Source organism: Eupeodes corollae, chromosome 1 (assembly GCF_945859685.1).
Source record: "Eupeodes corollae chromosome 1, idEupCoro1.1, whole genome shotgun sequence".
In the NCBI taxonomy this organism is placed as follows: Eukaryota; Metazoa; Arthropoda; class Insecta; order Diptera; family Syrphidae; genus Eupeodes; species Eupeodes corollae.
The window spans coordinates 305,335,585-305,348,584 of NC_079147.1; the positions used below are offsets into that span (position 1 = coordinate 305,335,585).

The window sequence follows — 13,000 nt, forward strand, 5'->3', positions numbered from 1 at the left end:
TTAGGGCTTCCGCTAATTGTTCGGCTGCACTTGGTCTGTTAAGGGACCTAACATTCCACGTACAGATCCGAAGTTCGTTGTCCTTATTTCGTTTGGGTGGGTTGTCAACTGTGAATTCGTCCGTATCCGAGGCTTGTTGGTGCTGGATAAGGAAAGGTGCCTTAGTGGAAGCACCTCTTCCCCCCTCTCTCGTTTGGAGATACTAGGCACCCGATGTTCACCGCGGGGAGGTGAGAGTAGGAGTTCATAGACAGAGGTCCGCCTTGAGAAAAACATGTGGACGCTTGTGTCCTCCTGAATGCACATGTCTACCATTTGAACATTCTTATTATCTGTATAACAAAATTTATTTGAATTCGATATCTCTTCTGGTTCTTGAGCTATGGACGACGAAAAAAAAACAAACTAATTTCTAAAAACCTTTTATTTCGACTCCAGGGACCTTGAAACGTTGAAAAATGTCAAAATTTTCAATTTGACAAATCGGACCCATTATAATTATTGCCTATGGGAAGGTTATAAAGAAAACCACCTCTATCCCCATTTTTGTAATGATCATTTAAAATAGAACAGCAAACGACTAAAGTAACCCATAAATATGCCATCTTAACAATAGTCCACTAAGGCGTATACGCACTTTTCGAAGTATGAAATTTTTACTAAATGTCATATTATTTTCGGTTGTTATTGTCTTCATACATTAATGTGAATCATAAAAGCCGCTGAAAAAATCACCTTTTAGTATTGACTTCAAATTGATAAAATATTTAAGTGTGGTATCAAAAGAAAATGTCTCCTATTGTGTTAAGTTTGACGCTATTAATGTTTTAACATTACTATAAAAGCTTTTTTTTATGACGTGTAATCATTAACAGTCTTAAAAAAACATGAACTTTTGTCATTAAATTGGGTTTCGTGATTTTTGAATGTTTTGCTGTCACTTTATCCTTTTACCTTTTTAAGTATATTTCTTCTTTTGTTTGTCTCAATCCATTTACCTATGAATTTATTTATAGACAATCCATTAATATCATTGAGGACGAATTTCCAAAATATCCATAAAGTAATAAATAAGTCCCATTTAAACATACCCCTCCCCCATTCCTGCAGAGAGATTGTGTCCTGACAATGTTTCAAAAATCAATCGAAGACAAAGACATCTCTATAAATGTACATATGTCAAAACAACAAACCAAACAACGTGTTATGGCTTTCCAAGAAATATACCGTTATCTGTGTCTGACAAAATGTCAAATTCGTAATCATAAGCATCTTACAAACAGACACATACATATAAATAAATAGCTATAAGCAAAATGTCGTCTCATCATCATCATCATATATAAAATAACATAATCCTTTATTTACACGCCAATCAAACCTCCACTGTTCCGACTTCTATTAGCTTTTAGTCATCCACTTTAACAGACAATATTTTTTAATATACATAGTTTTGTTTTTCCTTTCAATTGTTTTGCTAGTTTCCGACCGCAACGAAATAGGTCGAGTTCCATCCACAAAGCCATTTTGTCATCGTTTTTGTCTGATTTCAATTAACAAAACTTGTATAGATGAAAATGCCCTAGAATCTATTCATATCCTACCTTATGAGGATATTTTAATCCCATTGTTTGGTTTGTATTAGTGGGAAAATAAAATAAATGAAAACTCCATTATCCAAAAATATCTGTTGCATTTGGCTCAAACAAACGAAAATACTATATCCGCCGCATTCTTCCCCGACAACGTTTTTTGTCGAAAAAATAAATTTTCCCATTGTTGAAAATTTCGTCCTTAGAATAACTTGAATAAGAGGAAAGGCGAGGAACCACCCAAAACCCTAATCTAAAGTCTAAACAGCCTTGAAAAAAAAAACATTATCTTCATATTGTTTCACATCCTGTGAAGAAGAAAAACTTCATTGGGCCAAGGCACGGTTATGGTGGTGTGGTGAAGGGAGGTGGGCGGTGGGTTGGGTTGTTTTGGGACATAAACAAAAAATAAAATAAAAATACAAATTTTCGCTCGTTCTGGAAAATCCCTATTATGCTCGTATATGCCAAGCGCTTAGCAAGAAGTTTTTGTCTACTCCCAAGAGCTTTGCTCTACTACTTCCGTTCTGCTTCTGATTCTTCTTCTGCTTCTTTTTCTTCTGCAAAATGCCTTGCAGCTAAGAAACGCATTCGCAAGAGTATAGAAAAAATATGCAACAAGAAAATTAAGTATAGATACAACGATAGCAAAAAAAAACAGCCTTTAGATACACTTAGAGAAAATATTTCCCCGAACGTTCCTTCGCTATTCCAGAAAACCACATAGCACAGAAACAAAGCTCAAGATCCAACAGGAGAAAAGCACAAGAATCCCATCAGACTATCCTCTCAACCTCATCCAACCTTCCTATACCCCCTCCCCATTACCTTCCCCTTTCCTCGACCCCAACCTCTTTCCTGAGGCGTAGAATTGCTACCATTCCATCATATCACATAGCGAGAATTTAACTCTCTCGTCCTTTTCTTTTTTTGTTCCTTATTTAAGTCCTTGGTCGTCCCAGAAGCAGAACTCTCTCAAGGATAAACTCACACAGCAAAAACAACAACAAGCAACAATAACAACGGTATATAAGACAAAAATGATAGAAGTTAGATGCTTAAACCGCGCGTAGATGACATCTAATAGAGACGTAGTTAGGACTGATTATTTTTTGTTCATGGATATGGTTGGAACTTGGGAGGTTATATTTGAAGAAGTGTGTATGTATTTGTAGAAATGATGGAAGCATTTGGGATAGGAAAGGATTTCGAAGGATTTGACATGTGGAGACATATGCAACTTGAGAAGGCTTATATTTTTTTGTTATGTATTTTGCTATTGGTTTGAAAGGACGTTGTTTCTTGATTCTATACTTTACATTTTTTTTTGAAAACTTTGGTTTTTTTGATAGAAGAAAAATAAATGTGAAGGAGAAAGTGAAGATTTTGTGGAAATTCGGTCTTAACCTTAATTTGTGTTTTATTTTTTTTTTTTCATGCGAAACGACCTGTTAAGCTTGGTTCCACTTAGCCTTCCTATTAAACACATCATAAGTATAAAATATACATATATGGTATTTATGTATGTCAAGTGAAAACGGGGATTAACTTGATTTCATTTTATATAAAATGAGGTGAGTAGCTTGTTTTTGTTGTTATAGTTATTAACTGAAAACAATGGACGCACGATGACTTCAGGGTGTGTTTCTCAAAAATATGTATTCTGAATGAGTACGCTTCGAATAGTACAAGCATAACTTCAGTTTAAAAAGGACCTGTTATATCCTAACGAAATTAACTGCTTGAATCTTAGGCAAAAAAGAGGCTGGGATTCAACCCACACTGATAACTTCCCATCCAGTCTGTCGATTTGTCTTGCTTAAAAGTTTGTCTATATGTACTCGTATCAGTTTTTACCAAATTTTGCGTACTATTTTTTTAGATTTATTTTTTTATGAAAAAACGGACTTTTTTATATAAAAATTACTGAATATCGAAAACAATATTTTCTGTGAAATAAAATAAGTTTGAAGCCAATATTGTTAATTTTTGAAAAGCTATTTGAGTCGAAAGTAAATTTTTACCAACTTTTATGCATTTTTGTAGGTTTTTATTTTTTTTGTAAAAAAAAACTGTCAATTCTATTTTTCTCAAAATTTGTCCTAATGTTGAAAACAATATGTCTTATAAGTAAAAATTATTAAGAAGCTAGTATTTCAAATTTTTAAAAAGATATTTGAGTCGAAAATCAATTTTTACCAACTTTTGTTAATTTTTTTTCGGTTCTTCATTTAAAAAAAAAAACTGTCAATTCGATTTTTTTCATAATTTTACTGAATGTTGACAACAATATTTTTCAAAAGATAAAAGGAAATTAAAACCAAAATCTCAAAGTTTTGAAAGGATATTTGAGTCCTAAATCAATTTTTACGAACTTTTATTACTTTTTTTTAGGTTTTTATTTTTTGTAAAAAAAACTGTCAATTCGATTTTTCTCAACGTTCTTCAGAATGTTGAAAACAACATTTCTTATAAGGTAAAATAAGTTTAAAGCCTAAATTTCAAGTTTTTGAAAAGATATTTGATATTCAATTTTTACCAACTTTGAGAAATGTTTTTTTTTAGATTTTTATTTTTTATACTAAAAAAAAAATATCAATTCGATTTTTCTCAAAATTTTATCAGATGTCAAAAACATTACTCTTCGTTGCACAAATTTGTTTTGGAGATGAAATCATATTTTAGTCGTGAAATTTTGGAGGTGACAAGTTTTTTTTTCAGTTTTTCTGATTTATAAAAAAAACCGTTATATTGATTTTTTTTCAAAAAATATACCTGTTTGGTATCACAATACAATTTATTATATAAAATTTAATTCAAGTCTCTAGCGTTTTTGGTTCGTAAGATATTTAGGGTTAACCAAAATGTTCACCTTTTTTTCAAACTGGTATGGTAAAAAAAACCACCCACGCAATTTTTTGTTGAGAGCCCCTTCTGCATCTTTCTGTCTTATTATCTGTTTAACAAAATTTATTTGAAATCGATATCTCTTCTGGTTCTTGAGCTATGGACGACGAAAAAAACGTAGCAAACGTACGGACGTACGAACGTACGTACACACGCATGCACAGACAATTTTCTAAAAATCTTTTATTTCGACTCTAGGGACCTTGAAACGTCGAGAAATGTCAAAATTTTCAATCGGACCCATTACAATATTTTCCTTTGGGAAGTTAATAATTTAATATCGGAATTCAAGCGTTTACTTTTATAAGTAAGGAACTTTCAGCTGGCAACACTATTTTGACCAGCGCACAGTAGCCCGTTTTGACTTTTTAGGTTGCAAAAATCATATGTCCTAAAAGAATAAAGATATTGCTTAATTTTTTTATTTTGAAGGAAATTTTCAAGGCTATAAAATTTGTGACTTTCAAAAAAAACAGTTAACATAAAAAAACGATAATTAAGCTTTAAGTGGATTTAAAAAAGAAGTTAATTTTAAGTTTTGAAGTTTGAATTAATTAAAGTGGATTATTGTTTGATAAATCAGAAATCTTCGTTCATAATTCTAGATCTATAACTTTACGCGATTTCGCAATATTTGTACAAATTGCAGACATTCATCTCATTCAGCAAGGCAACAATTTGTTCATCCGATAAGAAGTCACTTCTAAAAAAGCTCCTTCTTGTTTCCTTTAAAGTAGGGCATTTTCCAACGAAATTAATAACGTCCTCTCTTTCTCTAAGATTGCACATACTGCACTCCAACGGTAATTCGGGTCTACGTGGTATGAAATTCAGGCTTATAAGTTCGCTACGGAGGCTAACCATTGTTGAAATCGCGTTCACACTATTTGCATCACTGAAGTAGTTTCTTCCAGCGTAAATTCTGGGTCTAAGATTTCGTTCTCAAATCAAGGAACTGCCTAATGCCAGTTTGCTAATGTTGTTTCGGGATTTAGTAGATCTTTGAAGTGAAGGAAAAGTGAATTTGCACACAGTTTTTTGTGTATTACTGGTTGTTTCCCATTTAATTCCCAAGACAGTTTCTAAAAGTCCATAGCGTTTTTACAAGACAGCAATCTGCATGCTTGTTTTTCTTCATATTTCAACTTTTTGGCTTTGCATAGCTCTTTAAATTTTCTATTGGCCTCTAAGTAGTTAATCCTAAATGAGCTTTGGGAGGAACTCCGAAAACCATGCAAAAGAAATCTTCCTAGGGCAGTGTTTGCGGGCTAGTAATTTTATCATCATTCGGTTGCAAGCGCCGCCGTTGAAATGTAACAACAATGGGGTGATCCGAATACGGAAATTCTTTAACTTCTAGATCCGTCACCAGTGACTCCCAGTCTTCACCTAGGATTGCATAATCAACCAACGATTATCCTTGACCTCCAATAAATGTAAAATTACCCGAGGTGTGACTAAATTAATTAAGGTGTTTTTAAATATATTATTTAGCTATATTATGTTTTGCAGTAAAGCCATGCTTTTTGTTTTTGTTTTTAAACTTTATAAAACAAAATTTAAATCAACGTTATCAAAATAAAAAACAATCTAATCAACAGTCAATCAGTGGAAAAATAAGTAAAGACAAAACAAATTAATATATGTATAAACACTAAACTTCTTGAAAACTATCATCTAAGTCCGGGGAAATGTGTTATAAACTCATCATTTCTGGAGAGTATTGTTCTTTCAGATTTGTTTGGCTTCTCACATGCTTTAAGGTAGAAATAAGTGGATCCGAAGAGCCGAATCCTTGAAACTCTTTGCACGTATTCTGATATCGATATTTCTAGTAGTCTTTACTTTTGCATTCCTGGGATACTTCTAACAGTTCTCCAAGTGGTAGTGATTGATATTCAATGATATTTTGACTATGAACCAATATTTTTTGTAGAGGAAGTGTGAGTAGTTTTTCAGGATACTTTTGTTTTAAAAGCTCTGCCGTTTTCTAAGAATACTCAACAAATTTATCTGCATTCACTATTTCACTGCAATTCCAAACTTTCAATATTACTTTGAGCCTCATTATAACTTCTTCATTGACTCCAGTTATTCGAGCGGTTGCATCTGACTGTTCAAAAAATCTTCTTGCAGTGTTTCCGTCATTAGTGTTTTCAAACCCTTGCTTTGGTGTATTCACATCTACGGTCGTACTGTCAATTACAGAGATTCATTCTTTAGCCGTACTATGCGAATGTGAAATGCCTTTCACATACAGTTACGTTGAAAGTGCTTTCCTAGTGCTCACACTGTGTCTACATAATAAGGGTAATATATTCCCTTGAGTGTGTGCTTATTATAAAAAAAAGGCCAAGCTCATCGCGAAAACACCTTTGGAACTCTTGTATTCTTCTTTTTTCCGCCTCCTTCTGTCGAAAAGTAGAGGCAAAATTCAAGTTAAATTCCATGCATATGGGATTCCATATTCGTCCTCAATTGATTCATCTTTATTGAAGTCCTTTTGCATATTGGTAGACTATTGAAAATTTTATTAGAGGATTTAAAAAAATTAGCTCTAAAACTCTTGAAAATGCTAATTAATAAACAAATCAAAAATGATTAACATTTTTTAAATAAATCATCTTTTTTAAATCCACCACAAACAAAACAGAGAAATCATACTTCCAAAGAATTTTCCATGAAAAAAGAGGGTAAAAAAATGACTGACTTCATCAATTCAAATCGCCATTTTGTCAAATGTCAAATGATGATAACCCCAATTTCCATAATCAAATCTCAGGTATATGTTGAGATACAGTTACGTTGAAAAAAACTTACTTTTTGGTTTGCTTATTCGGTTGGTGAAATAACAAATGCTTCGTACTTCGCCAAAAAATGCTGGCCAGAAATTTTTAGTCAATTATCACCGTTATAGTTATAGAGCATGTGTTTTCACCCATTTGATTTATTAAAACAAACGTTTGGTAACCACATTAACTAGCTTCCAAGATTGTGCGATTTAATGCCACTCCGTTTGACTATTTTCTGTTGGGATATGTTTTGTCGCTAATCTATGCCGATAAGGTAACGCTTGACCTATTGGAGGACAATATTCGTCGCGTTATTGCTGGTATACGGCTAGAAAAATTGGGAACATTCATCTAGATTAGAATAAGTCCGAGCAAGCCATGGCGATAATATGTCAGAAATCATATAATATAATGCCAGAATATTATCTTCTGAAAAAAAAATTAATTGAATGACAATTTAAAAAAGTTATCTTTAATTTATTCCATTTCACCCCTAAAAAAAACACCCGTCCTGACAGTATTTTAAGTTATTTTTATTTTTAAAAAAGGTTAGATGTAAGATTCAAACTTAACTTTTTCCTTTGTCCTTTTAATGAATTTGGTGCTAGGTTGCATTTGAATGTGATATGTGCATTTTATGACAGCTACAATTAAAAATGTCTGCTACAGTTATCCGGTTAAATACTAATCAATTTTAGCATTTCCAGATTTGTCAATAAGAATCTAAAATACTTATTTAATAGAATTGCTAAGTAGATGAATAGTTAAACAATGAATAAGGATTCATGTTGGCCCAAATGTAGCTTAGCATAAATTCTTTTTTATCAAACATAATCTTATAAATTATATTTATGCAATCGCTTATGTCAAAAAATACACCAAACTAAGGAAATCTAGTCATTAGCTGTCAATGAAAATCAGCTGTTTGTCATTACCACTGGTTTTTGGCATTCTACAAATAGTATAGTAGAAAATTCCCAAGAAAACCCATCGGCAGTAGCCAGATTTTTGTATTTAAAACTTGTACAGCTGAAAGAAGACCTGTCAGAATAATAATAATAATAATAATAATAATACAAAAAAAAACACAAATAGAAGAAACTTTTGTAAAAATCTAAAGTTAAATTTAACAGCAAAGTACTAGCTTAAAGTAATAAAATGGACAATTTTCAGGAAAAATGGTAAGAAAACATCTGGAAATTGAGATTCTATAAAAAAGTTAATTTATAAATTGCTTCTAGGAGGGGGTTTGTTCATAGACTACTACATTATCATGTGGTGTTGAAGCTCGTCCCAATTCTTTATATACCTGAATCGAGTTGAAATGAGCTTGATTCGACTCGATTCCGGTCATGGATCTGAGTCGATTCAAAATTTGTCAAGAAAAACCTATGTGGAGGAGTTGGTTTTACAGATAATGCATTATGGTCTGTTTATTAACATGTTTGTGTACAAAAATATAGTTTTGTTTTAATCAAATAAAAAAAATTACATATGGAGGAGTTAGCATATTGTTATATGGTGCTGAACTCTACAGTTTTTCATTGTTCAACACGAATCAAAGTATCTCACTTGCACTTCATAAGAAACATCGAAACATCATTTGCATTTTAGAAAATGCTGTCAAACTTAATCATTTTTAAATCTTCTTGTGCGGTGGAAACACTAAAAAGATTTATTTAGTCAAAACTGAGATAAACCTTTGGTAGAAACATAGCAAAACTTAATTATCTTTTCTCTTGCAATCGAGATACAAATGCAATATCAATTGTACCCACATTTGAGAACGAAATCACATAAGATCTATTCGAGGCTCGTATAAATGTCAAAAACTCATCCGTAGTAAGATTTTACTTCAACTTTTTTCGGTAGTATTCATACTGCGGATATTGTTTTGGTTATTCGTGTAAAATATTACTACACTATTGATGGATTTTCCAACAAAACGCGGGTATTCTTAAGGAAACAAATATAAATGTAGACTGTGATTAAATAAGGGCTGCAAGTCATTTATAAGAAAATATATATTTATCTCTTTCTAGGTTGACATATCTTGTAGAAATACCAAGCAAACGGTCAGCTCAATTTTGACCAGAACGAATTTCGTTACGCTGAAGTATGTCACTGATGGCTGGGGAACAGATGCAAATGGTTTCAAATTAGTGATAACATCTGTGAAAGATCCAAGTGAGTATGAGACCTAAGTTGTTTTTAATCAATGACAAGAACAAGTCCTATATATTGAATTATTTTTGTAAAATTCTTTCAGAACACACGTGTAAAGATTTCACGTGCTCGCAAAGAGAGTTTTGTATTCATCCAGATTTACTGTGTGATGGCATTAACCATTGCGGCGATAACTCCGATGAATCAGTTCATAATTTATGCCATAGTAAGTGTTCTATCCAATTAATTCCCATTCACATTCAAATTTATAATTCTTTAATTTATTAATTTAGACCAAACGTCAAGTACGGTCCTTGGCCTAGACCTGACATGGTTCGTTTTGATCACAGTTTGTGGTTTGCTGATAATATGTACTTGTATAGCTGGTTGGGCTATTTGTATTTGCCGTCGGAACGGCGCAAATGGCAACCAAAATACATCAATACAATGTGAGTTTCTAACAAACAAAAATCCACTATAGAGTACATTGTACTTAATGCAAATATAATTTGTTGTTCTCTTTTCTTCCTCTTCAACAATAATATAGTACATCATGCAGCTGAAACGAATGGCTCGTCAAAACTGTTACACGGCACGCTATCACGTGAACATACAACACTGCCGAATTCGGGAAACTGGCATCACCCTGCGGGACCATCAGGGTACCACCGCACTCAACACAAATTATTGAAGATGGCCACCAAAGTCCGTCCCATTTGGTGCTTGGTAAATTCCGGCAATTAGGTCAAGATATCTCCCAAACAACAACCACAACATCCGCATCTGGCAATTCAAATGCACAAAAAGATGAATGGTTCGTTTGAATGTTGTTGTACGTTTTATTTATTTTTGATATTCAAAATGTACAAACCGGAGATAATAACGACAAAACTGCAGAATATAAACCTAGTTACTGACCAACAAGAAGAACAACAAAAAATTACCAACTTAAATGGACATAGCAAAGTAAAGTTGTGAAGTAAAAAAGAAAAAACAATTAAATGCAACTTTAACGAAAGAAGTTCTCTTTAAACACACACAAGAGGGCAGCACCATCGAAAATGGGGAATTTGACTTCATTGAAAATGACAATTAATGGTTTTAAACGTCACAAGAGTTATGCAATGAATGAACTGGAACCCTTTTACTTTCTGAGACGCTGAACAATGTGTGTGTTTATGGAATGGACCGACACTTGCTATTCACTGAATGAAGTAAGTAAAAGAAACATTAACTGAATCCGCTTAACATTTTATATTTGTTTACATTTTTTTTCGAACTGATAATATTGAATTGAAGTTTGGTCAAAATAGATTCAGTTACTTGCCAAAGAAAGAATGTTACTTTTTAAAAAATTGGCACTTAACCTTAGTAAAGTAATAGTTCCAAATTTATCCATATTTTATATGTACATATGATTTGTTTTAAGATAACCACAGATGATTTGTAGATCTGTCAGATAATAGCTACCAATGAGCATAACGCAATACCTTTGAATGAAATATTGTCTGGTTAACAGATGCTTAGGAAAGCATCAAATTAAGTGTCATTGGGCATATTCAGACAACATAAGGGACTTCATTTAAAGTTAACTGCATTCTTTAACCGCGCTATAAGACCAAGGCAGCTTGTCAACTTTGCAGATGTCATTAATTTAAAAAAAAAATTACTCAGGTTACAAGAATAAGAAATATTACTTATTTCTTTTTCAATTTCACAAGGATAAACATGATAAGCTGTCATTTTGACAAAATTGGGCTTAATAGTTAGAGAAAGCTAATTCTTTGACAGCTGGCCAATCAGATACTTGAAACTTGCCTTGATTTCGAGTCTCTCATGTCAAACAAAAATTAGGTGGCGCAACAGTCCATGAAGAACCAGGGCCTAGTGACTTAGAACTCTCAACCATGTCCCTCATGTCGCATCTGATCTAAAACCGGCTAAGTTGTCAAATAAAGCTGAGCCACTTTTATTTTTGTGAGCTAGTTGTCCAAAGAAGTAGCTAAATATAGAAGTAGTAAATGAAAAATAGTACGTTATATGTCAATATGCATAGGTCTACATGATGCTTACAAAAAACAAGAGATAGTAGGATACTACAAGTTATGATAAGACATCAAATTTGCTTCTTTTATTTCGATGTTTTGTTGGAACCACTTGAACATTTCATCATGGCAGCCATTATTCTTACGAGTCATATTAGAGTTGAAGGGCGTTATATCTTTTCGCAAAAAAAAATCATATCACCATTGGGGGTACATCATTTTTAGGTTTTATGAAATTCAAAATAAAAGGAACCGTCTGGTGTTATTGCCCAATAAAATAATGCCAAGGTATTAAAAATGTCATATCGCCCTAAAATGGCTCAATCACCCCAACAAAATTATAAGAAAATGCCACAGAACCCAAAATCAATGTCATGTTTCCGAAATCAGTTTTTAAATATTATAACGCGCTAATTACTAATTGAAATATCGCCCAAAAGATGTTATCTGACTCATCATTTGGGCATTCTGACAAGTTTTTTTATGTTGGGAACTACGACATTTTCAATTTTAAATTGTATCCCACAAACTCTAACATTACTTACTTAAGGTGGCGCTACAGTCCTGTGTGAACTAGGGCCTCACCATCCCTAGCTAGATGTCTCCAGTTTCGCGCTCCAAGTTGGGTGAGGTCACTTTCCACTTGTGCGCGCCACCTGATCCGCGGTCTTCCTCTACTGCGCTGTCCTGTGGGTGCGGATTCGAAGACTTTCCGGCCCGGAGCATTGGTTTCCATGCGCCCTTCTGGCTAAGTCTACGTCGTTGTACAGCCCGTACAGCTCGTCGTTCCATCTTCTCCTCCACTCCCCTTCGATGCATACGGAACCGTCGATCACACGAAGAACTTTTCTCTCGAACCGACCCAAGTTGCTTTCATTCACTTTTGTCATAAACCATGCTTCTCCACCGTATAGCAGGACGGGTATGATAAGGGTCTTATATAGCAACATTTTGGTCCCTCGAGAGAGGACTTTACCACTCAATTGCCTTCTTATCCAAAAGAAACAGCAGTTAGCAAGAGTTATTCTGCGTTTGATCTCAGCGGTGGTGTTTTTTTATGCGTTTACATCGGAGCTTAGGTAGAGGAAGTAGAGAAGAGAGAGGTTACTTGTAACTCGGTCGGAAAAGGATTTGGCTTTCTCTTGCGATTGTAGCCGTTGGACTTTGTACCTTCTACTAGCACCTCCCTGTTTTGCCTTGGGTCTAGAAACCCAAAGTGCTACCTTCACTACAACGAGGTAGTGGTCCGATTCGATGTAAGCTCCTCGAAAAGGTTATACATCAATGATGCTGGAAGTGTGTCTGACGTCAATCGCAATGTGGTCAATCTGGTTGACGGTAAATTGATCTGGAGAACTCCAAGTTCCTTTGTGGATGTTGAGGTGTGGAAAACGCGTACTGGCTACCATGACGTTTCACCCCGCAAAAAAATTTATGAGCCTGAATCCATTGTCGGAAGTGTTGTCGTGCAGGCTGTTCTTCCCGATTATTCCACCCA

General features: G+C 33.9%; 1 protein-coding gene across 1 annotated transcript in view; it reads left to right on the forward strand.

Moving 5' to 3' along the window:
• LOC129942369 (uncharacterized) overlaps positions 1-13,000 on the forward strand; it is a 52,622-nt gene that overhangs the window by 29,630 nt on the left and 9,992 nt on the right. The window contains exons 3-6 of the mRNA XM_056051265.1: positions 9,334-9,478; positions 9,561-9,683; positions 9,751-9,906; positions 10,005-10,671. Coding sequence (XP_055907240.1) covers positions 9,334-9,478; positions 9,561-9,683; positions 9,751-9,906; positions 10,005-10,201 — 621 coding nt within the window. The 3' untranslated portion in view covers positions 10,202-10,671. The remainder of the gene's footprint in view (positions 1-9,333; positions 9,479-9,560; positions 9,684-9,750; positions 9,907-10,004; positions 10,672-13,000) is intronic.